The sequence below is a fragment of the Lathyrus oleraceus genome, chromosome 6 (assembly GCF_024323335.1).
Source record: "Lathyrus oleraceus cultivar Zhongwan6 chromosome 6, CAAS_Psat_ZW6_1.0, whole genome shotgun sequence".
NCBI classification, from domain to species: Eukaryota; Viridiplantae; Streptophyta; class Magnoliopsida; order Fabales; family Fabaceae; genus Lathyrus; species Lathyrus oleraceus.
This window is the reverse complement of record NC_066584.1, coordinates 159064488-159091394: the sequence shown is the minus strand read 5'-3', so window position 1 is coordinate 159091394 and position 26907 is coordinate 159064488. Positions and strand designations below refer to the sequence as shown.

Genomic DNA, 26907 nt, shown 5'->3' with positions numbered 1-26907 from the left:
CCCAATCTTTGATGCCATATCTTCACTTCTTCTTCTTTGGCCAAAGTACACATTGAAGAGTAACCAGTTTCTTGAGGACTCCACATGTAGTAGTTGTCTTTAGACCTAACTCCTTTCATGATCACTTCATTTTCTTTGTTAGTAATCATACATTCAGTTCTAGTGAAGTTTACGTTTAGACCTTGGTCACACAGTTGACTGATGCTTATTAGATTAGCAGTTAATCCCTTAACGAGTAGAACATTGTCAAGGTCAGGAACTCCAGGGAAATCAAGCTTAACAATCCCCTTGATTTCACCCTTTTCTCCATCACCAAAGGTTACATAACTTGTGGCATGAGGATGAAGGCCAGTTAGCAGGTTTTTGTTTCCAGTCATGTGTCTGGAGCACCCACTGTCAAAATACCAATCTTCTTTGGCTAAACTGTGAAGGAAGTGTGAGCTATCAGACTTGTAACATTAGTCCTAGGAACCCATTGATTTTTATTGACAGGTCTATAATGTTTGGGTTTAGGTAGATAATGAGCAGGCTGGGGTAACCATACAACTTATAGCATAAGGGTTTTATATGGCCAAACTTCCCACAGTAATGACATCTCCATTTTTGGTGTTTCCCTTTCTACTGTCTTCCTTTATGATGTTGTGACATGTGATGTGACATTGCAGGTTTGTTATCAATATGGCCGCACTTAGGTTTGGATTTAGGTTTGCCATCGGTGTAACTGCACTCCACCTTAGATTCATTGAACCCAATGCCAAATTTATCTCCTGTTATTTGACCAGTCTGGAGAATCTTATCTAAGGTGTCAGATCCATTGTTAAGCATTCTTACATACTTGGTCATCTCATCCAGTTTAGAATTCAAGAGTAAAACTTTAGTCTTAACCTTGGAGATGGTTTCCACATGTTCTCCCTTTTCATTCTCCAGCTGAGCTATCACTTTCTTCTGACTTTCAACTTGTCTGCACACTTCTGCACTTCTGTGACACAACTCTCTGTAGGTAGTGGCCAACTCTTCAAAGGTTACTTCATCATCACTTGACTCTCAATCAGAACCGCATCTTTCAGTCAATGCAATCACAAGATTTGCAGCTTCTTCTGTTTCACTTTCATCAGACCAAGTGGCAGCAAGACTCCTCTTTTATTTCTTGAGGAAGGTCCCACATTCAGTTCTAATGTGACCATACCCATCACATTCATAGCACTGAACTCCTTTTCCTTCTTTGGGCTTTTCTTCTGACCTTATTCTTCTTCCAATATTGTTGGATTTACTGATGTCAGATGCGATGTTCTTGACATTGGCCTTAGATCTTACATCCATCTTTTTCATAAGTCTGTTGAACTGACTTCCTAGCATTGCTACATCATTTGCCAGATCTTCATCAATATCTTAACCACCTTCCTCATCTTCCCTTTTAGTGTTTGCCATGAAGGCTATGCCTTTGGATTTCTTTTCAGATCCATCACACATTCCCATCTCAAATGTTTGGAGGGATCCAATTAGCTCATCGACTCTCATATTCGAGATGTCTTGAGATTCTTCTATGGCTCTCACCTTCATAGCAAATCTCTTAGGGAGTGACTTGAGTATTTTCCTTACTAACTTTTCATCTGACATCTTTTCTCCCAGAGCTTCTGAGGCATTGGCAATTTCAAGGATATTCATGTGAAATTCATGAATATTTTCATCTTCTTTCATCCTTAAATTTTCAAACTTGGTAGTGAGCAGCTGCAATCTAGACATCTTCACTCTAGAGGTGCCTTCATGAGTGGTCTTGAGAATGTCCCAAGCATCTTTAGCCACCTTACAGTTGTTAACCATTAAGAAGATATTCTTGTCTACTCCATTGAATATAGAATTCAGTGCTTTAGAATTTCCAAGGGCTAGATCATCCTCCTCCTTGGACCATTGTTCTTCAGGCTTCTTATCAGTTGAGGCTTCTCCTTCCTTAGTAACTACTGGATGTTGCCAGCCTGTTAACACAGCCTTCCAAGCCTTATTATCAAGAGATTTTAGGAAAGCTACCATTCGAGGTTTCCAATAATCATAGTTAGATCCATCCAAAATTGGTGGCTTGTGAACAGATCCTCCTTTTCTCTCCATAGTACCAGAAAGTATTGCCCCTAGATCTCACCCAGAACTAGAGCAGGATGCCTGCTCTGATACCAATTGAAATTCTGGTATCAGATATGAGATGTCGATGGTAATGGCACGACACTCATATCTGATAATATAAACATGATAAAGATAAATAATAGTAATGCAAGAGACACAAGCAATTGTTAACCCAGTTCGGTGCAACTCACCTACGTCTGGGGGCTACCAAGCCATGAAGGAAATCCACTAAATAGAATCAGTTCAAAGACTCTCAGTAAACTACACAAGTTACAGTCTTTTTCACCTGATCTCTACCCGTATGATTTCTACCTAAGAACTCTTAGATATGAGATCCCATCTCACTCCCCCTCAATCACACTAGTGATATTAAACAAGAATTACTTATGAAAAGAAGACACTCTTCAAAGACACACACTTGATTTTACTCAGCAGCTTCAACCAACTAGACACACACTCATGCTTAAAAGCTTAGAGTGACAAATTACACATAAACAATCAGACCAATTCAATCATCTATGGATGAATTGAATGGCTTACAAGTCACACGACCACACAAGACTTAAACCCTTATTCTCTCTAAATATTTTTCTTTGTATTTCTTGTGTATCAAATCAGGTTTTCTATGTCCTTTTTATAGAAGCATTCAGTTGGGCTTGGACATCATAAAACCCTAAAACTATTTTCCATTTAAATCTTCTCATGACAGCTGATTAGATCTCTTTGGAAAATAGGTAAATATGGTTGTAATTAATGATTGAATGCGTTTGTAAATCAGATCTTCAATCATACATAGACTGCCATTAAAAGCGCAATTACATAACACATAACATTCAGACTGAATGTTCTGTGTACAGATGTCATGACATCGGGTCTGACATCCTGGAACAATCCTGCATAATTCCATTTTAAATATCCAGTAGGTACATTATATCAGATGTCATGACATCGGGTATGATATCCTAAAACAATCCTGCATAATTATATTTTTAAACCACCAGTAGGTACAAGATATCTTATGTTAAGATATCATATGTAACATCTTGTGAACACTCTTTGTTTTGCTGAAATTGCTGCCAACACTTAGAACCAACACTTGATACATCTTAGTAGCACCGGGATGAATACTCAAACCACTACGATATCCTTCATCAAGAATCCTCTTTCTCAAATCCGAAACATCGGGAACACAAACTCTATCATGACACTTCATGATACCATTCTCATCAATCCGAAAATCACCACCTTTACCTTGATTGATCAATGTCAATCGATCTACCAAAACCAAATCAGATTTCTGACCTTCTCGAATCTCATCCAAAATTCCACTAGTAAGTTTCAACATACCAAGCTTCACTCCAAAAGAAGTCTCTTCACAAACCAAACTCATATCTCGAAATTGGTCAAGCAAATCCAATTCTCGCACCATCAACATTGACATATACAAAGATTTCCTACTCAAAGCGACGACTACAACATTCGCTTATCTAGGATGGTAATTCAAACCAAAATCATAATCCTTCAAGAATTCCAACCATCTCCTTTGCCTCATATTCAACTCTTTCTGATCGAACAAATACTTCAAACTCTTGTGATCACTAAACACATCAAATCTCGACCCAAACAAATAATGTCTTCAAATCTTCAAAACAAACACAACAGTAGTTAATTCCAAATCATGAGTCGAATAATTCCTCTCATGCACTTTGAGTTGCCTTAAAGCATAAGCTAGAACTTGTTGATTCTGCATTAACACACCTCATAAACCTATCAAAGAAGCATCATAATACACAACAAATAGTTCTGATGGATTCGGTAAAATCAAAATAGGAGCAGTAGTCAATCTCTTCTTCAGCTCTTGAAAACTATCTTCACACTATGCAGTCTAAATGAAAGCTTAACCTTTCCTAGTCAACTGCGTTAACGGCAAAGATAACTTAGAAAAGCCTTCAATAAACTTTCGATAATAACTTTCCAAACCAAGAAAACTATGAATCTCAGACACAAGTTTTGGCGCTTCCCATTGAGATATAGCCTCAACCTTAGAAGGATCAACAAAAATACCACCACTAGAGATCACATGGCCAAGGAAACTCATTTCCTTCAACCAAAACTCGCACTTCGAAATTTTAGCAAACAATTGCTTCTCTTTCAATACAGATAAAACAATCCTCAAATGCTCAGCATGATCCTCTTCACTCTTCGAATAAATCAAAATACCATCGATAAACACAACAACAAACTTATCGAGATATTTACAAAAAATACGATTCATGTACTCCATAAATACACCAAGTGCATTCGTCACACCTAAAGGCATGACCGAATACTCATAGTGTCCATACCTTGTTCTAAAACAGTCTTCTAAATATCTTCAGCTTTCACAGGGATCTGATGATACCCATACCTCAAACCAATCTTGTTAAACACACAAGCACCAACAAACTGATCCATCAAATCATCAATCCTCGGAAGCAAATACTTATTCTTGATAGTAACCTTATTCAGTTGTCTGTAATCCATACACAGCCGCATAGTACCTTCTTTCTTCTTAACTAACAAGACAGGTGCACCCCACGGTGACACACTTGGACGAATAAACCTCTTATCAAGCAAATCCTCTAGTTGACTCTTCAACTCTTTCAACTCATATGGTGACATCCGATACAGAGCCATCGATATCGGACTAGTACCAATAATCAAATCAATCGTGTACTCATCTTCACGTTCAGGCGGCAAATTGCTAACCTCATCAGGAAACACTACAGGAAAATCACGAACAACTGGAAATTCACCCATTGTTCCAATTTCACTAAGCTTCAAACTTGCCACCAACATAAACACTTCAGCACTATCTCGCACATAGTCATTCACTTGTTGAGTAAACAAGAATAAGTCACCTTCCTTATCTGGCTCAAAAAAAAGAACAGCTCTCGCAAAACAATTGATATAGACATGGTTGGCCCTCAACCAGTCCATTCCCAAAATAACATCAAGTTGATTCAATGGAAGACACACTAAATCAACTTCAAAATCTTTATCACAAATATTCAACGGAAATTTCAAACAAATAAATGAAGTAGTCACTGAACCCATAGCCAAAGTATCAATAACCATGCTTCCACGCATAACAGATAATTCAAGATTCAATCTCTTAGCATAATCCAAAGAAGTAAAAGAATGTATCGCACCGGTATCAATAATAACAATCAAAGGCATATTATTAATAAAGCACGTACCTCGAATCAATCTCTCCTCAGCAGAAGTATCAACACCAGACAATGCAAACACTTTCCCTTTGGCTTACTCATTCTTCGGCTTGTTGCACTTGGTACTAATGTGCCCTTGCTCACCACAGTTGTAGCAAGTCACATTCGAACCAACTCTGCCATCAAAAGATTTGTGACCTTGCTTGCCACACTTGAAACAAGCCACATCGCCCTTAGGAGACTCGGGAGCACGATGTCCCTCAACAACACATCTGAAGCACTTGAAAGGATTGTGAGATCCTCCCCCACTCGGCTTCTTGCCATCACCAGCTTTCTTCTTACCATTATACGGATTCCCTCAGAATTGCCCTTTTCCTTTCTTATCATGCAAGGACTTGTAATGAGCAGCACTCTCACGACTATCCTCATCATAGATCCTACTCTTGTTAACCAACTCAGAAAATATCGTAATCTGTTGGTAACCCATTGCCTTCTGGATATCAGGTCTCAAGCCATTCACAAACTTAAGACACTTGGATATCTTAGCATTAGCAGTATTGTCATGGGGACAAATTTTGATCAACTCCTCAAACTTTGCAGCATACTTAGCTACGGTACCATTACCTTCCATCAACTCAAGAAATTCAATTTCCTTCTTTCCACGAACATCTTCTGGAAAATACTTCTCCAGAAAACCATCATGGAAAACTGACCAAGTCACATCAATGCCATCCTCATCAAATCTCTGAACAGTGTTGCGTCACCAATCCTCAGCTTCTTTCTCAAGCATATGAGTGCCAAACTGCACCTTCTGTGCATCTGAATAGTTAATAACTCGAAAGATTTTCTCAATCACCTTCAACCACTCTTGAGCTTTGTCAGGTTCATAAGCTTCTTTAAAAGTTGGCGGATTGTTCCTCTGGAACTTCCCCAAAGCACGAAACTCATCAACATCACGCTCCCGATCACTAGCATTCATTTGCGGAATGGCACCAGCTGTAGCGGGGTATTCGTTACCATTAGATATTTACTAAATCTAAGGTAAATCATACAAGTCGAGTCGCCACCGCACTTCTATTTATCCAAAGGAATGGTTAGAAAGCGAACAAAAACCTAAAAGTTTTATCGAATCAAAAACTAGTAAAAATGTCAGAGATCTGGGTAAGGGGGTTGGTTATGCAATGGGAAGGTGTTAGGCACCCAAAGCATCCTAGGTACTCCTAGGGAGCCCTTTTCACATTTGTTGCAAAGGTTTTTGTTTTTTTTTTTGAAAATTTATTTGTGCAAACATGATTGAAGGGATGAGAAAAGCGTGTATGTTTATCTAATGTACTACTTACTAAAAGAAGGGTCAAAAGAAAATGACTCGCACGGACGTCGCATCCACTGCATACGTATCTCATCTGAATCTGAGAATCAGAGTCTTCGTAGCTCGGCTACCTATGGGTTAAAGAGGAGTGTGCTCGGTAAGACATCACATCTTATGCTTACGTATCTCATATGTAATGAGAATCAGAGCGAAACGTAGTTCGACTAACTACGGGTAAGGGTTGTGTTTTGGGGTGAACGACGTTACTACGCAATCTACCGGATGCTCAACCTTTGGAGACTTACTCGCCTGTAGTAGAAGGAGATAACATGTTTTTAGGAGAAGAAAAATCAATGAGTTTGGGGTGTTTAGGGATGCTCACACAAAAAGGCAGTCCTAGATGAAGGAATCGCGCTACCTTAAATGACATGCCACGAGAGGCTATACGAAACCTAAGAAATCGGTAACATGCAGGAAAAGTAAAGGGATCGAGAGATCTACCGTACGGATAAAGATCCGAAGTAACAACAATTAGATAAATAAGAAACCCAAAGACTCTTCCAAGCTAAACACCATCAAAGAAAGCGAGTCAGTACAGGTAATCGAAATAGACCTCCAGGTGGTATCCCACAAATAAAGTGGAACACCAGGCAAGCCATCTCTGCAAGAGTCATATGAGCCCTCACATAACAAAACTCAACAAACAGGTTAGAGAAACAAGATAGGGTAATCAAGAGTTGCCCCTAAATCAAAATGTAACCACATGAATCATGCCATTAAAATTCACAAAAAGCCCACAAAAAGCAACCAAGGGTAGAAGGTCTAAACCTCTTGTCAAACACATGCATCAAAAGGGTATCAAATTCACCCATAATACCTCATACATTCAGAGCATTCAAATTAAAAGCATAAAGTAATGGGAATAAGGAAAACCTGACTGGAGAGATCGAATGAAATTGAATTGCTCGGATGGGTTTGCAAAGCAATCTGAGGGTTTATATGAGAGGGAATTGGTTCTTTGCCGATGAGTTCCCTTCAGTCTCTAGAGGTTGCTCTGAACTCTGTTAGCTCTTCTCTCACTATCTTTTTCCCTACCAGGGTAATAGGAATAGAATGGCCTTTTGTTTCACTGAAACTCTGAATTTATAACCTGATTTTTGTGGACCTGTGGGCTCAAATGAGAGAGGCCCAAGTCAAAAAAAATTCTGTTATATTTTATTTATTTATTTATTTATTTATTTTCGTTTTTCATTCTTTATTTTTTTTATTTTTTTTATTTTCGTTTTTCTTTTTTCTTTTTTTTTTTCTTTTTTTTTTTTTAAACACGCGGGCTTCGCCTAGCGAGCATGACAGTTCAAGAAATTCCTCTGAGCGTAGGTGATTCTGGTTATCCATGGACTCGCATGGACGATTATCCACAACCGGTTACTGGGTTAATAAAGGATAAATCGACCGAAAAGAAAAGGCATCGGGATACCGAAATTAGGTATATAATGATGACTAATTCAGGGGGAGAAACAATCGTTACCAACAACAACAAGGTAGACGAGAGATGACCCGTTGGGGATAAATTGCGTAATCATAGCAATTATCCAAGCAGATGAGGGGATATCATCACCGAATATTGGATGAAGATAAGTGTCACCAATTAAAGATGAGCAAAAATAGTTACTCTGCAAAAAGGGAAGAAAATAGGGTTTACGACTACCGGTATGAGGGTAGAGAACCACAGACTCCGCCGGGGATAATAATTACTAATTATTGAGCAATTATTCATTTACCACGGGGAAACAGGAAAAGAGTCTCAAGAGACCGATCTAGGATCAAACTAGATAGGCACACCAAATAAAGACTTGTCCCGGTGAGGATATAACTCAATGGGGATAACCATCCCAGTATATTTGTTGGGAAGGAACAAAAACAATCAACATCCACGAGGATATAACTCGGTGGGGAATATGGAAGAAAGGATAGACGCTTTCTGCCTATGGGGCTGACTCTATATTGAGGGATCAAACACACACATCTGCTTGGGGAAATATATCACCAAATAGCAGGAGACAGCAGACAACGATATATGGCAAAGAATGCAACATGAATATCTGAATGTTATAATTATGCATGAATATGCGTGGTTTATGTATGATGTATGCTGACAGACAGACATACCTAACACAACCAGGTCCAGGAATCAACCACCCGGTACTACATCTCAAGAGAGAAAGCCAAGTTCACCAGGGAGTATCCAATCTGTTGGGGATCAGAGATACCAGGACGCAAAGAACTCTGCAGGGGATGAATCATCAATCATTCCAGATGGGGACGAGAGTTATCACAGACAAGGTCCACCACACCAACAACTCTACTGGGGAATCTATCCGAGGAGATAAAGGATTTATCGGGATCAACCACCAAATACTGCTCTTGCCCAAAGAGATCCAAGCTGCTGAGGAAGAAAGATTGCTACTCTGCTGAAGGGAAGAGAGGTGACTCTCAACAAGCAATCCACTTGGTAGGATAAACCACAAGGGGTTCCGGAGGGAGGAGATACAGTCATGCCAGGAATATGGACAAAAATCTTACCCTGTTGAGGATCGTACCACCCTTGGGAGAGCACTGAGGATCTCCTAAGTATCCTTTCGTCATTGTGAATGTTCACTTTGTTTAAAAACAAATTATAAAAAATTTGATCGTTTAAAACAATGATATTTTCTTAATAAAAACATACAAAACATTTGTTGAATAGAAATAGATAAGAGTGCCAATAATTGGATAAAAGGCTCAAATTTATTGGATAGAATGGTAGTCTGCGAATGGCAAGACTCCATAGATCTTTACAAATTTGAAATTGGTGATATATAATGGAAAAGGGCTACATTGAACATAATGACAATTTCTCCACCAATTCTGAATCCGATGTATTTGAAGCTTTGGCTGATAATGAGCAAGGATCTCTGACGGATGACAGTTGTAGAACAAAGTCTTGTCAGGATGCAGTTACTTGCCAAATCCCTAATTTTTGCCTAGATTTCCCCAGGATGAGGTACTCAATCTAGCGGGATACATATATATTTATTATATATTTTTTGTGTCTCTAACTTTTGCCTCGATCGCCCTTTCGGGTTTTCAATCCACCGATACGCTTTTTTTTGCCTAAGCCGCCCTTTCGGGTTTTCAACTTAGCGAGCTATTCAGTTTTTATTTTTTTAGGCGAAGTATTTCTTGACTGCATCTGAATTCACAGGACGAGTGAAATCCTCCCCATCCATAGTTGTAAGTATCAAAGCACCGCTTGAAAAGGCTCTCTTAACAACATACGGACCCTGATAGTTCAGAGTCACCTTCTCGGACAAGACTTTCTTGAGCACAAGGTCACCTTCTCGGAACACACGAGGCTTGACCTTCTTATCAAAAGCTTTCTTTATTCTCTACTGATATAACTGACCATGGCACATGGCAGTCAATCTCTTCTCTTCAATCAAGTTCAACTAGTCATAACGACTCTGAACCCATTCAGCATCAGTCAACTTGGCTTCCATCAAGACTCTCATTGATGGGATCTCCACCTCTACTGGGAGTATAACCTCCATGCCATAAACAAGAGAGAAAGGGGTTGCCCCTGTTGAAGTGCGGACATATGTACGATATCCATGTAAAGCGAATGGCAACATCTCATGCCAATCTTTATACGTAACAACCATCTTCTGGATAATCTTCTTGATATTCTTGTTAGCAACTTCAACATCCCCATTCATCTTTGGTCTGAAAGGAGAAGAATTATGATGTGCTATCTTGAACTCACTACATAGTTCTTTCATCATTTTATTGTTCAAGTTAGATCCATTATAAGTAATGATCTTATCTGGCACACCATAGCACCATATACGCTGATTCTTAATAAACTTCACTACCACCTGCCTGGTCACATTTGCATACGACGCCGCTTCAACCCAATTGGTGAAGTAATCAATTGCTACGAGAATAAATATGTGTCCATTGGACGCTTTCGGCTCTATCATGCCAATCATGTCAATTCCCCACATGAAGAAAGGCCAAGGTGATGAAATCACATTCAAAAGTGTCGGGGGAATATAAATCTTATCAGCATAAATCTGACACTTGTGGCATTTCTTCATAAATTTGCAGCAGTCAAACTCCATTGTCAGCCAATAGTAGCCTGCTCTCAACATCTTTCTAGCCATGGCATGTCCATTGGAATGAGTACCAAATGAACCCTCATGGACCTCAGTCATTAACAGGTCTGCTTCGTGTCTATCCACACATCTGAGCAGAACCATGTCAAAATTTCTTTTGTAAAGCACTTCGCCATTGAGGTAGAAACTGCCTGACAATCTCCTCAAAGTCTTCCTATCTTTTACAGATGCCCCAGGCGGGTAAATCGGGCTCTGAAGGAAACATTTGATATCATAATACCACAGCTTATCATCTTTTACTTCTTCTACTGCAAATACATGAGTTGGTCTGTCCAAGCGCATCACGGTGATATTGGGGACTTCATTCCACAATTTAACCACAATCATTGAAGCAAGCGTAGCAAGAGCATCTGCCATCCGATTCTCATCTCGAGAAATATGATGGAAGTCAACCTCAGTGAAGAACGTTGAAATCCTCCTCGCATAATCTCTGTATGGAATGAGGCCAGGCTGATTCGTTTCCCATTCACCCTTAATCTGATTAACAACGAGGGCCGAATCACCATATACATCAAGATGCTTGATCCTTAGATCAAAACATTCCTCCAATCCCATAATACAGGCCTCATACTCAGCCATATTATTCGTGCATTTGAAAGTTAGCCTTGCTGTAAATGGAATATGCGCGCCCTGAGGAGTAATAATCATGGCCCCAATACCATTTCCATACTGATTTACATCGCCATCAAACACCATACTCCATATGGAACCAGGCTCTGGCCCTTCATCGAGTGTAGGCTCATCGCAATCTTTCATTTTTAAATACAGAATTTCCTCATCCGGGAAGTCATACTGAACTGACTAATAATCTTCAATAGGCTGATGTGCCAAATGGTCAGCCAAGATACTACCTTTAATAGCCTTCTGAGCTCGATACTCAATATCATACTCAGATAACAACATCTGCCAACGGGAAATTCTCCCTGATAAAGCAGGCTTCTCGAAGATGTACTTGATTGGATCCATTCTGGATATCAACCAAGTCGTATGATTTATCATATACTGGCGTAAGCGCTTAGCGGCCAAAGCCAAAGCACAACATGTCTTCTCAAGCATTGAATATCGAGACTCACAATCGGTGAACTTCTTACTCAAGTAGTAGATAGCATACTCTTTCTTCCCTGATTCATCTTGCTGGCCAAGGACACAACCCATAAAATCTTCAAGAAAAGTCAGATACATGATCAATGGTTTCCCTTCCACGGGCGGAGACAGAATCGGAGGCTCAGACAGATACTCTTTAATACTATCAAAAGCTTTCTGGAAATCCTCGGTCCAATCATGAGACTGATCTTTCTGGAGGAGCTTGCATATTGGCGCACATGTGGCAGTCATGTGGGATATGAATCTGGAGATATAATTCAAGCGGCCAAGAAAACCTCGGACTTGCTTCTCAGTTTTGGGCGCAGGCATCTCTTGTATTGCTTTGACCTTTGCAGGATCAACCTCAAAACCTCTTTCACTAACAATGAAGCCCAATAACTTGCCAGAACGGACTCCAAATGTACACTTGTTGGGATTCAGACGAAGCTTATATTTCCTCAAACGCTGGAAAAGCTTCAACAAATGCTCTACATGTTCAACTTTCGTTCTTGACTTAGCAATCATATCGTCAACATATACCTCAATCTCCTTATGCATCATGTCATGGAACAAGGTGGTCATAGCTCGTTGATACGTGGCTCCGACGTTCTTCAAACCGAAGGGCATCACTCGATAATAGAATGTTCCCCAAGGTGTGATGAATGTTGTCTTCTCCATATCCTCGGGTGCCATTTTAATCCGATTATATCCGGAAAATCCATCCATAAACGAGAAGACCTTGAATTTAGTTGTATTGTCCACCAACATATCAATATGTGGTAGAGGGAAATCATCTTTTGGACTAGCTTTATTCAAGTCTCTATAGTCCACACACATCCGAACTTTTCCATCTTTCTTAGGCACGGGCACACTATTGGCCACCCATTGAGGATTCGTAGAAGTCACCAGAACCCCGCATCAATTTGCTTCTGAACTTCCTCTTTGATCTTCACTGCCATATCAGGATGAGTTCTTCTGAGCTTCTGCTTTACAGGCATGCACTCAGGCTTTAGAGGTAGGAAATGTTGCACAATATCAGTATCTAGACCAGGCATGTCTTCATATGACCAGGCAAAGACGTCAACATATTCTCGTAGCAACTTAATCAACCCCTTCTTAACAGATTCTTCCAGAAGTGCCCCAATCTTTACCTCTCGCACACAATCTTCAGACCCCAAGTTGACTGTTTCCAGATTCTCAAGATGCAACTAAATGATCTTCTCTTCATGCTCAAGTAGCCGGGTGATATCATCAGGAATCTCTTCAACATCATCTTCCTCTGCCTCAAATACAGGGAATTCAAAATTGGGAGATGGTGTTGGGTCATTATGTTCAATGGGTTTAGAAATCAACGTTGACTTATGGACAACTGTTGGAATATCCACAGCGACTCAATTGTTGCAGACCCCTCCAGGGATGATGAAATTTCCAGAATCCTTTGTATCTTCTTCGAAAATGGCAGCAACCTCCTCATCTAGACCAGTGTGGATGAAACCTCCACTCTTGAATAGCCCTTGCTTGTTGGAAGTACTAGAAGAAAAACCTATGCCAGCCCGGGACTCGTTGTCTTCTAACTCAATCATTTTTTCTAAACTAGTGGTTGCACCACGCTCAATGGCCAACTTTGCATCTTTGTAGGAAGCAAATGAAGGAGTTCTCTTCTTAATAAGCTCAGCTATAGATAAAGCTTGGAAAGGAGTTCCAATTTCAACCTCAGCATCTATATAAGAGAAGGAAGACAAATGGCTAACCAGGAGAGCCCTTTCTCCCCCTACCACCACCAGCTTCTTGTTTTTCACGAATTTCAATTTCTGGTGTAGGGTGGACGTCACGGCGCCTGCCTCGTGAATCCATGGTCTGCCTAAGAGACAACTATACGATGGGTGAATGTCCATAACCTGGAAGGTAATCTGGAAATCACTTGGTCCAATCTGGATTGGGAGATCAACTTCCCCAATCACAGTTTTGCGAGACCCATCGAAAGCCTTCACAACTACCCCACTCTGCCTCATGGGCTCATGGTTCTCTTGCTCTAAGTGATCCATCAGTCTTGAAATGTTGGCTCTAGTGTAGTACCGGTGAGTTAGCTTGTCTTCAAAATAAATGATGCATGCAATCCTTGTGCATATGATTTGTTTGTTTTTTTATTTCAAAGGAACATTAGAGGTTTATTTGCAAATTTTGGAAATATTAAGCATTTTATCACATATGGAAATATCTCATCAAATAATATCAGGGAAAAGAAGTGCAGCATCGTAAATCATATACAAGAGAAAAGGAAAATAATCATCTTATGGATTCGTAGAAACACTCATCTAAAGCTCGGGACACAGGAAGATAAGATGCGCGAAGCCTCTTCACCTCCCTCTCGTAGGCTGCCTCCATATCGGCCTTCTCTTTGGCGAGTCAATCATACTTCCTCTTCTAGAACTTAGAAGACTGAGGAAGTAGAGAAGTCGATACATCATCAGGGTCATCAATAACCTGATGCTCAAGAAACTCAATCAATGCATCCTTCTCCTTAATCTGCTGATGCAACTCTTCACATTCACGGATCCAAGCACGTGAACAGTCTTCGTCTCTCAACTCCTCTACTCCTTGATTAGGGAGGGTTGAAGGCCTAGCCATAATCATAGGTGTAGGTCTCGGATACTCCTAAGGCATGAGATACTCAGACACCCTCTTCCTAACCCAAACAGTGCAAGGCTCCAAAGCGATGCAATTCTTAGGACCCAACTCTTTCCTTCCTTTCCTATGAATCTTGCGCCAAGCGCGGACCATCCTAGCTTTCAAGCCTTGGGGATCTTTACCATCCTGAAAGAATACACCCTCTAACAGAATGTTATTGGGTTTATCCTTTAAGGGGAACCCAAGCTGTCGACATGCCAAAACAGGATTGTAGTTAATCCCACCATATGTACCAAGAAGAGGTACATTGGAGATTTCGCCGCAAGAGTCAATAATCTGCACACCATCATACACACGGTTATACCAAGAGATATCATCATTAGTGAGAGACATAAGTCTCGTGGACCACCGTAGACATTCCTTGTTCTCCTTGAAAGCGACCGTCTGAGGTAAGTGAGAAATAAACCACTTATACAACAGAGGCAAACAACACACAATGGCGCCACCACCCTTCGCATTCCTCATATGCCAAGAGAAATAGGTATCGCCCAACAGAGTTGGAACGGGATTAAGAGTAGAGAAGATCCTAATAGCGTTCACATCCACAAACTTGTTGATGTTGGGGAACAATATCAATCCATAGATGAGAAGTACAAATATGGCTTCAAAGGCGTCCTCACTCATGGCCTTCCCATACATAGTAGCTTGAGCAATGAGCAACTCAGAAGGGAGACCTTGAATTCCACCTTTGGTAGTCATATGAGCACCAACCAGAGATTCATCTATGTGTAACATGTCAGCTATCTCTTGAGAAGTAGGAATACTCTCCAAGCCACTGAACGGCAACTGGTCTAGAATAGGTATACCCACAAGGTAAGCATACTCCTCAAGGGTAGGCAAAAGCTGAAAATCCGGAAATGTGAAGCAACAGTACAAAGGATCGTAAAACTGCACCAATACACTCATCAATCCTTCATCCACCTGAGTAGTCAGAAGAGGAAGAAGCTTCCCAAAACGAGCTTTAAAACACAAGGGATCTAATACATAAGATGTCAAATTCCTTAACTCTTTCAAGTCTGGTTGTCTGAAACTGTACTTCTTTGTATTCCTTCTTTGTCTTTCCATGTCTGAAAATTTTGCAAATAGACCTCTTAAGTTCCTTGAATATTTTCTTATTATTTTGATGATATGAATGCAAATGGGTGCATGAATGCATGAATGTAACAATCACACTCAAGAATCAAGCAAAGCACATCAAACAAAGGTCATGGGATGGATCATGTTATCCTTAATATCAACCATCCATTCTGGTGGATTATGGTTTGCACCTTATCAACACCCAAGTTCCATTGATATTAAGGATACCTGAACGGATCAACCATGAATCAAGGGTTTGTTGCAAGTCACGAGCATGGAGTTTAGGTTAAGAACCGCCCAAAGGTAGTGTACTAAGGTTTAAACCTGCCAAACATGTTCTACAAAAGGTTCCCATAGTCATCATCCCATCTTTTGGATATTATCGGAGAAACGACTACTCGTATTCCAAAAATATTCTCAAGAGAGACTCTTATGAGTGTAGTATCGCGTAACAATCGTATCAAATCTTACACTTGAACGACTTTCGCACTACATCCTACGAATAGGCCAAGATGGGTTTGGTAAACTAAGGTCCTTGGCTTCTAAGGTCTATATTGGAAAAAGTATTGTCTAACCACAACTACTTGTGTGACATTATTGATCCCAACATGACCTCCACCAAGTGAATGGACTTGCAAGTCAACTTGCTAAGAAATAACTCCACACAAGTCAACCAGACTACGCCATTCTCCTATCCTAAGTGCACTTGAGTCCGGGTATAGAACTCATCTCACAAAGATCACCAAGCATACAAGGAATTAATATTCAAACAATTTAATCATTACATACAATACAGTAATCCCAAATTGCACAAAAATATGTCACACAAAGAAAAATATACAATACAACAAATATGAAAAGTAGGCAAAACCCACTAGGCAAATTATTGTCCCCAGCAAAGTCGCCACTTTTCTGTAGCGGGGTATTCGTTACCAGTAGAGATATTGACTAAATCCAAGGTAAATAATACAAGTCGAGTCGCCACCGCACTTCTATTTATCCAAAGGAATGGTTAGAAAGCGAACAAAAACCTAAAAGTTTTATCGAATCAAAAACTAGTAAAAATGTCAGAGATCTGGGTAAGGGGGTTGGTTATGCAATGGGAAGGTGTTAGGCACCCAAAGCATCCCAAAGCGTGTATGTTTATCTAATGTACTATTTACTAAAAGAAGGGTCAAAAGAAAATGACTCGCACGGACGTCGCATCCACTGCATACGTATCTCATCTAAATCTGAGAATCAGAGTCTTCGTAGCTCGGCTACCTATGGGTTAAAGAGGAGTGTGCTCGGTAAGAAATCGCATCTTATGCCTATGTATCTCATCTGTAATGAGAATCCGAGCAAAACGTAGTTCGACTAACTACGGGTAAGGGTTGTGTTTTGGGTGAACGACGTTACTACGCAATCTACCGGATGCTCGACCTTTGGAGACTTACTCTCCTGTAGTAGAAGGAGATAACGTGTTCTTAGGAGAAGAAAAATCAATGAGTTTGGGGTGTTTAGGGATGCTCACGCAAAAAGGCAGTCCTAGATGAAGGAACCGCGCTACCTTAAATGACATGCCACGAGAGGCTATACGAAACTTAAGAAATCGGTAACATGCGGGAAAAGTAAAGGGATCGAGAGATCTACCGTACGGATAAAGATCCGAAGAAACAACAATTAGATAAATAAGAAACCCAAAGACTCTTCCAAGCTAAACACCATCAAAGAAAGCGAGTCAGTACAGGTAATCGGAATAGACCTCCAGGTGGTATCCTACAAATAAAGTGGAACACCAGGCAAGCCGTCTCTGCAAGAGTCATATGAGCCCTCACAAAACAAAACTCAACAAACAGGTTAGAGAAACAAGATAGGGTAATCAAGAGTTGCCCCCAAATCAAAATGTAACCACATGAATCATGCAATTAAAATTCACAAAAAGCAACCAAGGGTAGGAGGCCTAAACCTCTTGTCAAACACATGCATCAAAAGGGTATCAAATTCACCCATAATACCTCATACATTCAGAGCATTCAAATTAAAAGCATAAAGTAATGGGAATAAGGAAAACCTGACTGGAGAGATCGAATGAAATTGAATTGCCCGGTTGGGTTTGCAAAGCAATCTGAGGGTTTATATGAGAGGGAATTGGTTCTTTGCCGATGACTTCCCTTCAGTCTCTAGAGGTTACTCTGAACTCTGTTAGCTCTTCTCTCACTATCTTTTTCCCTGCCAGGGTAATAGGAATAAAATGGCCTTTTATTTCACTGAAACTCTGGATTTATAACCTGATTTTTGTGGACCTGTGGGCTCAAATGAGAGAGGCCCAAGTCCAAAAAATTTCTGTTATATTTTATTTATTTATTTATTTATTTATTTATTTATTTATTTATTTATTTATTTATTTCGTTTTTGTTCTTTTTTTTTCTTTCTTTCTTTATTTATTATTATTATTATTATTTTTTTTAAACACGTGGGCTTCGCCTAGCGAGCATGACAGTTCAAGAAATTTCTCTGAGCGTAGGTGATTCTGGTGGCTTTTCTTGGGACTTGCTAGGCAACCCATTCTGCTCGCCTAGCGAGCATGACAGCTCATGAACAAACTTTTCCTCCTTCAAGATTAACGTTTTGACTGACGAATAGACCCCATTTGAACCTGTTGGAAGTATCTCAAGCCATTCCCTTGTGTTGACTGATCATCTAAATAGAACCCACAAAGTGTCTTGGATGATACTCAAGCTTCAAACAAAAGATGTTAGTGACACATTTTTGTGCTTTTGGTTAGTAAACAAAAGTAAGAGAAAGAATGATGTATAATTCAAGCATGCTTGGTGATCTCAAACCAATCACAAGGAGTCCCACCCAAAGGCAAAGGGAACCAAGATGCTAAAGATCCTTGAGGCAATGCAAATGCAATGTTATGATTCCATGAGGGATCTTAGGGTCAAAATTGGGGTCTTACACCAGCCAACGAGGTCAATGCCGCCGCAAGCGCATCATCATTCCTTCCAGCTACCATCTTCCTGCTAGACCAACCAAACAACCACAACAACAAGGATTATTAAACAAACCGTGTCGATTGTGTCATACACACAAATCAAATACAATGGAATCAAACAATTTCATAACCTGGCCGAATGATCGACCGTGCTCTGATACCACTAATGTAACACCCCCCAAACTACTACTATTCCAATATGACATACAATTGCATAATTAGAGTAAATTAAAGCATGCATACACGAGGGCATCACATTTACTTCTGCCAAAAATAACACATGCCATGGTCACATACAAGTAACACGAATTATAAATCAAAACAAAATAATCAATATGAAAACTCACATAGCGGAATAAAATTTCTATTTATAAATGGTAAATAGTGATGATTCCCATAAATCATCTACCACAAAACATCATTTTGGTCTCTAAGGCCACTCAACATCAAAACCAACATATCCAAATAACAAGATAAAAGAGAGCACAACAATATCTCTCAACATCAAAACGAATACAAACAATCCCATAAACCCAAGCGTTACATAACCAGAGCACTATAAACTACGTAGTCAAAACACAACAAGAACTAGCCTCCGAATCTAATCCTTGTGCGAAGCACAACTATCTCTGGTACCTGAGCGATGTCGCGATAGAACAACATTCCAACAGAAGGGTGAGAATTTTCAAATCATTATAGAAAAACATAATAATATGAAATGTATTACAAACATAGATATATTATTAGAATTCGTCACGCTTCATACAAACATGTATCATATCATCTTATTAAAGAAACACATGTTTACCATCGTACGGCATGCCTCAACAATCCACAAGTATTCATTTATAAATACTACACAATGTACATAAGTCATATTTCACAACATATCGATTTCATGTACATATTATCATTCATCATCATTTACAAATCATCATCAAATATGTATACAACTTTCACATGATTACATAATGTATACAAGTCACCATTTCATCACATATATCACAAATATGCACACATATCACATCAATAACACATCAACAGTTCATATCAAATGGATCACCTAAAGTCCACGTATAAGCATATCTATCAAAATGTGATGCCAAACAATACATCAAATAGCATTCATTATCTCATCACAACACATTAACATAAAGCAAACAAGTCAATTCATGTTATTCATCCAATTTCCCAATTCACATCATCACATACATAATTTCAAGTATTATTTTTCTTCACAAAATCCATCTAAAACCATCCAATACATACCAAACAATAGAGAACATGTCATTCACATTCACCACACATACACCATACATCCACATTGTGATTCTTTTGATAAAATATTAATCTACTGTTATCAAAATGAATATCATGTTATAGATAATATTCTTAGCTTCATAACGGTCCAAACGGCACCTCAAACGGAGTTACAGTTCAAAAGTTATTGAATTTACAAGTTTTTCAAAATGCTGTCAAAACTAGAAAATTTGTTGTTGCAAAAATGCTATCAAAAACTAGAAAATTTGCTGTTGCGAAAATGCGGTCAAAAACTAGAAAATTTGTTGTTGCGAAAATGCGGTCATACCACGAATTTCAAGAAAGTAGATAGTCAATAGTCTTTCATAATCAAGGGGAAGCAGTTATTGCCTTTAAGGGTTTCCTAAATGATAGGGCCTAGAGTCCCTATAAATACTTCTCCGCTAACGGGAGAGAGGAGAGATCATAACCTATAAATTTTACCACCAAACACAACTCTTATACATAGAGCCTCTCACCTCACGTGAGCAAGTCCTCTAAACCACTGTAAATATTGTAACACCACCATACATGGCCTCTCGCCGTCGCGGGTAACCCTAACTACCCAAAACTATAACAAACCTACAAAGGCGTCTGAGCATCTGTTACCCTAGTAGGAATACCATGCACAATTATACTTTTAGACCAGTATAGTGGCGCACCCTAGAGCCCCGGTAAAACTATCATGGGTCACACCTTCTTCATAGTCATCACCATACTCACAGTTACCTTAAGAATTATCTCAGGTCCAAGAATTCCCTTATCGCCAACTTCCCCCCAACATAAAGGCATCCTACCTTTCCTTCCATACAAGGCTTCCTACGAAACCATTGTGATACTTGGATGGTGACTATTATGGAAGGAAAGTTATATCAATAATAAGTGGTCCTCCAAATTCCCCCACTTTGCAAGACACACGCTCACAACACTTCTTTGACGGTTTGGATGGTTCTTCCCGTCTGACCATCCAATTGAAGATGATTTATGGTGCTAAGATTTATATTCATTCCCATTGCATGATAGAAAGCTTTCTAACACCTCGAAGTGAACTTAGGGTCCCGATCAGATATAATACTATTTGGGACACCATGCAATCATACAATTTCCGCTATGAACAACCTTGATAGATTAAGAACCTTATACGTAGTCTTGACGGGTAATAAATGAGATTATTTAATTAACCTTTCCAAAATCAGCCTGATCAAATCATGGCAGCCAAGAGTACGAGGTAAACCTACAATGAAACTCAACGAAATGCTTTCCCACTTCCACTCATGATTTCCAATGGTTGCAACATAACACCCGAGCTTTAATGTTCAATCTTCACCTGTTGACAAATTAAACACCATGTTACATACCCAACGATGTCTTCCTTTATGTCGGGCCACCAATAGTTCTTCTTTAAATCTTGGTACAATTTTGAAGAACCCAGGTTAATGGTAAACTTATTGTTATACTCCCCTTCTAGGATTATCCTTCTTAACTCCAAATTATTCAATATGCATATACTCTGATTAATTAGGAGAGCTTCATCCATGTATAGAGTGAAGCAGGGTATTTCAACCCTAGATTTCAAATCATTAACAAACATATGGATTTGAGGAAGCTTTTCCCTCAAATCACATGTGGTACTCAAGTTACTGATTAAAATTCTCACCCGAGTCCATGTAAATTGTAGGTCAAGGTTCCTGAATCTTTCCAACAAGTCATGTTCTAGCGTAATTATTTTAGCAATATGTATTCCTTTTCTACTCAATACATTGACCACTTTATTAGCTTTTTCCTATATGGTATTTCAACTTGAATACATAATCCTTTAGATACTCCATCCACCTCTGTTGCCACATATCAAATTCCTTCTTATCAATGAGATATTTCAGTCTCTTATGATCACTAAACATCTCAAAGTGCACGACATACAATTAATGATGTCACACCTAGAGTGCAATGCTGATTTCAACTAGCTCGAGATCATGTGTTTTATAATTCTCTTCATGAGGCTTCTGAAAATGACACGCATAAGCTACAACCTGACTATTTTGCCTTAGAACACCTTCTAACCCTTTCTCCGAAGAATTACAAAACACCTCAAAGGGATGATTAGGATCGGGAATTATCAGAACGGGAGCGGTAGTTAATTTTTCTTTCAACTTGAGAAAACTAAGCTCACAGTTGGAATCCGAACATAATGGAACTTCCTTTCGAGTGAGTCTGATAATTGGCAATGCTAACTGAGAGAATGCCTTAATGAACCTCCGATAATAACCATCTAGCCCCAAGAAGCTTCTAACCTCTAAAGCATTTATAGGTTTTTCCTAATTAATCACACCTTCCACTTTCAAAGGATCCACCACCACACCTCCTTGAGATACAACATGAAAAGGAACTTCACTTTTGACATCTAGAACTCACAGTTGATGAGTTTTACAAAGGATTGTTTTTCCCGCATAACTGATAACACAATTGTAGGATTCTCCTTTTGATTTTATGAAGTACGAGAGAAAATCAGGATATTGTCTATAAATATTACCATGAACGGATCCAGATAAGGTGGGAAAAAATGATTCATGTAATCCATAAATACAATAGAAGCATTGGTTACTCTGAAAGGCATCACAAGAAATTCATAATGACCATATCGAGTCCTGGAGGCGGTCTTTGGTGTGTCAAAGCTTTTCACTCGAATTTGATGATACCCTGCTCGTAGATCAATCTTTGAAAACATGTTGGCTCCTTTCAATTGATTCAAGAGGGAGTCAATTCAAGGCAAATGGGTATTTATTCTTGATAGTGACTCAGTTTAACTAACGATAATTGATTCACAGACGCACACCACCATCTTTTTTGTCCACTAACAGGACATGAATACCCCAAAAGGACACACTTTATCAAAACGAATTATTTACCTATAAATATACTATTTGATCTCCCAACTTTCATAATTCAACTGAAGGCAACCAAAATGCTATAAATAGATCGGTTCGGTCTCATGGAGGGATCCCTCTTTCACTCTAGGGAGGAGATACCAATTTTGAGTAATTAACAAAAATTCTTATACTAATGGACTGGAATGGATCTCTTCAACTAGTTCATTATGGATACAGGAACTACCACAGTTTTCTCCTCCATGTTCAACACTTATTAAACTTGATAGATTTTTTAAACCTATCTTCCACACTACAATTTTCTTCTTGGAGAACAGTCACATCGGTTTGACCAAAATACTATTATTTTCTTATTGAATAATTCTTTAGACGTTCAACGGTTTCCGTCATATTAACAAGAGCTAAGGCTACTACTATCAGGAATATAAGACAATTGTTCCCAAAGGAAACCTACCTCACACTTAAATGCCATAAGGAAGACAATGCCCCAAAACTAAAACAGCGAAAGGTTGATCATGAACTTTACACGTACCTGTTGGCAAATCACTACTATGTGGTCTTGATCGGATACATTGGGTAAGCCAGGTACACTTCATTGAATTTACTTCATTTCCCTTCCTAGGTCTCTCGTTTAGGATAGTCCCTTCTTAGGTGGTGTATTTTCGGACAATGATAACACCTCCACGATTTAATCTTGCATTCATAAAAGTGAAACTTATTACAATTTTCGCACTAGGGTGTCCGACTAGACCTCGAGTCTTGACTCAAGTTCTTCTTTCCTAAATAATTCTTTGATTTCAGCAGATGGTTTGATATTTATGAGTCCTTCTCTTGATGCTCTTCACGTTCTCTTTCCAAATGCATCTACCGCACCATCTCTCTCACGATCTCTTACTGCAGATATAACATTAGTGATCAATGCATTTTTAGGCACATTCTTTCACTATTATGTTACAACAACTCTAGAGCGTCTTGTGTTATTTTTACTATTTTAGTTTTTTTTCCTAAACTTAGTTTATGTTTATCTTTATTTTAATTTCGTATTTAATTTTCAGCTGAAACAGTTATTTAATACCTTCTAATTTAACATATCATAATTTGAGCTACGTGTATTAGATTGGTGCGTTCTAATATGTGTTGGATAGATATGAGGAAAATAAACAAGTTTAATATTGAAGTTAGAAAAATATTCGGAGTGTAGAAGACTCGAATAATTCTTTTTAACACCAAAATGTAAAAAATAATTAGTTTTGGGCTAGTTTTGGGCCGATTTTTATGTTTTCCGACCTGTTTGAAATAGAATCTAAATTCTTATTTTGTTTAACCTAAGTCAGTCGTTGCTACAGTTCATATAATTAAGAATTCACAAAATAGAAAATAGGTCATATAAATCTTATGGAGAGCTAATTCCCAAAGAGCTGATCTGTTGTATTCAAATTTCATTTTGAGGTTTTTATTAATTTCAATTTAATTTCGATTTCTTTTTAATTCTTCCTATAAACTCGTTCTCTTAATTCGATTACTTTTGTTTCCTTAATTTTATTGTTGCTTATATGATAGAGTTGATTAAATTCGATCGTTTGTATGATCCTTAACTATAATCACGTTAGGGTAGCTTTATCGTTATCGTGTTTGATTAAGTCAGGTTTGCTTAATTTGCGATTGCTTAAATCTGTTTGCTTAATTCGGAAATTAGGAACATACATCATATAATACTAAGTCCTCTTGTCAGTGGGTAGTGTTATCGAATAAGATCGAATCAACTTAGAGAATCGAAATTATAAGAATCGATGATAAGTCAAAAATCGATATAGTAGATTAACTTATTTATCAATTTTTATTTTACCTTAATAATTTTCGATTTAACTTTCTTAACTGTAAAAATCCCCTAATTGTTACGATTGTTGGTTAAAACATTCAAGAGTTCTTGTGATACGACTCGAGTGTCGCTTCTATTTTACTACATTTTTAATTATCGTTTTTGACTTGTGTGCGACATCGGATCAAATTGACGCCATTGCTGGAGACTCTTTGTTTATTTTATCCAATTTTAGAATCATAGTTTAGAGTCTTGTTAAATTTTTTTTGTTTCTTTTCTTTTTGTTTTTTGATTTTTTTTAAAATTATTTTCAGGGTTACCGTATAATGGTAAGTATCTCAGCCAACCAGTTGACTCTTTAAGCTACTATTTCAAATTTCTTCGAATTTTTTTCACAAAATCAAAAAAAGAAACTCAACAAACATTACTCCTTTTGAAGAGATTTATGAGGGATTTCGACCCTCAAAATATCAAATTCCTCGTTTTTCTAATTATTTAAATTTTTTTCTATTTTCATATTTCCAAAAAAGTTCAATTTTTTTTTGTAGATTCGTTATTTTATTTTATTAGATTTTTAGTCATATTTTCATAATTTTTAGATTTTATTTTAATCGATTTTCTGTTTTTCCATTCTTTTTCTCAATAGGGACATTGCTAGCATTTTTGTAATTGTTGTATCGCATTGCTTTTTGATTTGATTTGATTTTGTGTTGATTCTATTTTTATTTAATTTTGATTTTGATTTTATAAATCATATTTGATAGCGATTTTATTAGATTTTGTGTTGGTTTGATTCTGATTTGATTCTCATTAGTGGTAGTGATTTTATTTGACTATGTGTTAATTTGATAATTATATCAAGGCTAGTCAAATTAGAACATTAAGAGAATTTGCTTCACCTGATTCACCTTTTGTTGATTTCCCTTCTTTGTCTGACTTTGATGACACTTATACTTGTGATGTTTGTACTGATACTCACTTATGTTCAGTTTGTGCTAAAATCGAAGTTGCTTTACATGTTGATATTTCTTATGGGATTTCTACTAACAAAGTCAATGTTGCTGATGTAAATGTAGTTCCTGCTGCCAAACTTTTACCATCTATTAAGAAACCATCTACTTTAGAGTTAATGCCATTTAGAATTTAATGGAAATTTTCCTATAATAATTTCATTTAAACTTGAATCTGAACAGAAACAAAAGTTGTTACAAGTATTGAGGGAACATAAGAAGGTGATTGGATGGACCTTGGATGACATTCCTGGTATTAGCTCATCAATGTGTATTCATCAGGTCTTACTTGAAGGTGGAGCAAAAGTAGTAAGGAAGCCCCAAAGGCGGTGTAAACCCTTGATCTTGGATGTTGTGAAAAATGAGATCTATATTGCACTAGAGGATAAAGAGAATACTTCTTTCACTTTCTCATTCGACAATCTTACCTATAGAAGAATGTTCTTTGATCCTGGAATAAAAAGAAAAGACACTGATAAATTTTTTAAAGTCAATGGATACTACCTTAAGCTATTCTATGAGAGCCCCGCGTTGGAAGAAGAAATTGTAGAAGAGCTCTCACTGAGAAATGCTACTTATGCAATCATCTATCCTCCTTGAATCCTTGGGTGTGTTCTTTCCTCTCTCTCATCTCACTCTCATTTTGTATTTATGTTCTTTCATTGAGGACATGTGTGTCTTAAGTGTGAGGGAGAGAACCATTTACTTTGTTTTATTTGATTCAATTTGCATTTTTTTGTTTGTTTTCTTAAAATAAAAAAAAAAATGCATGCCTTTTTATTAGTTTTGGGGTTACAAGTGTTATGTGAGTAATTTCTATTTTCTATTGATTAAATATTTATGGTGTGATGTGAGTGATTTAATGTGCATTCTTAATATGATAAGTATGACTAAATTCTGAATTGTGCATCATTTGTGATAGATCATTAACCTTTGTGAGATTTTGAGCCTAATAATGAATAACATTCAAAAATCTTTATCTTTCTTTCTTGTGTGAATTCACTCATGTATGTTAGTCTCTAGAACTTGATATGACTATGTTTGAAACTGTTTGATTACTAATGCATACTAATATGATAAAAGCAACTTGTTTTTGTTTTATTTATTTATTTAGCCAATTAGCCAAAAATTCAATCCTAAATATATCATCCCTTGTTTGAAAATCCCATTGACCCTATTTATTCCATTTTTTTTATAACTCATTACAAGCCTAAAAGTG

At 38.1% G+C, this 26907-nt stretch overlaps 1 protein-coding gene across 1 annotated transcript; it reads right to left on the bottom strand.

The window, feature by feature from the left end:
- Window positions 1-5682: 5682 nt before the first annotated feature.
- On the bottom strand, window positions 5683-6303 carry LOC127094531 (uncharacterized). The gene is made up of 2 exons (XM_051033354.1): window positions 6181-6303; window positions 5683-6069 (listed from the first exon to the last, which is right to left on the bottom strand). The coding sequence occupies exons 1-2, from the start codon at window positions 6301-6303 to the stop codon at window positions 5683-5685; spliced, it is 510 nt and encodes a 169-aa protein (XP_050889311.1).
- Window positions 6304-26907: the final 20604 nt, after the last annotated feature.

What these genes read in the sequence shown, in the direction of transcription:
- LOC127094531 (XM_051033354.1), bottom strand. Translation starts at nt 6,303, where the DNA reads ATGAATGCTAGTGATCGGGAGCGTGATGTTGATGAGTTTCGTGCTTTG. An exon ending in AAGCTCAAGAGTGGTTGAAG is followed by an intron (nt 6,070 to 6,180) that starts GTGATTGAGAAA and finishes AACACTGTTCAG; the next exon opens with AGATTTGATGAGGATGGCAT.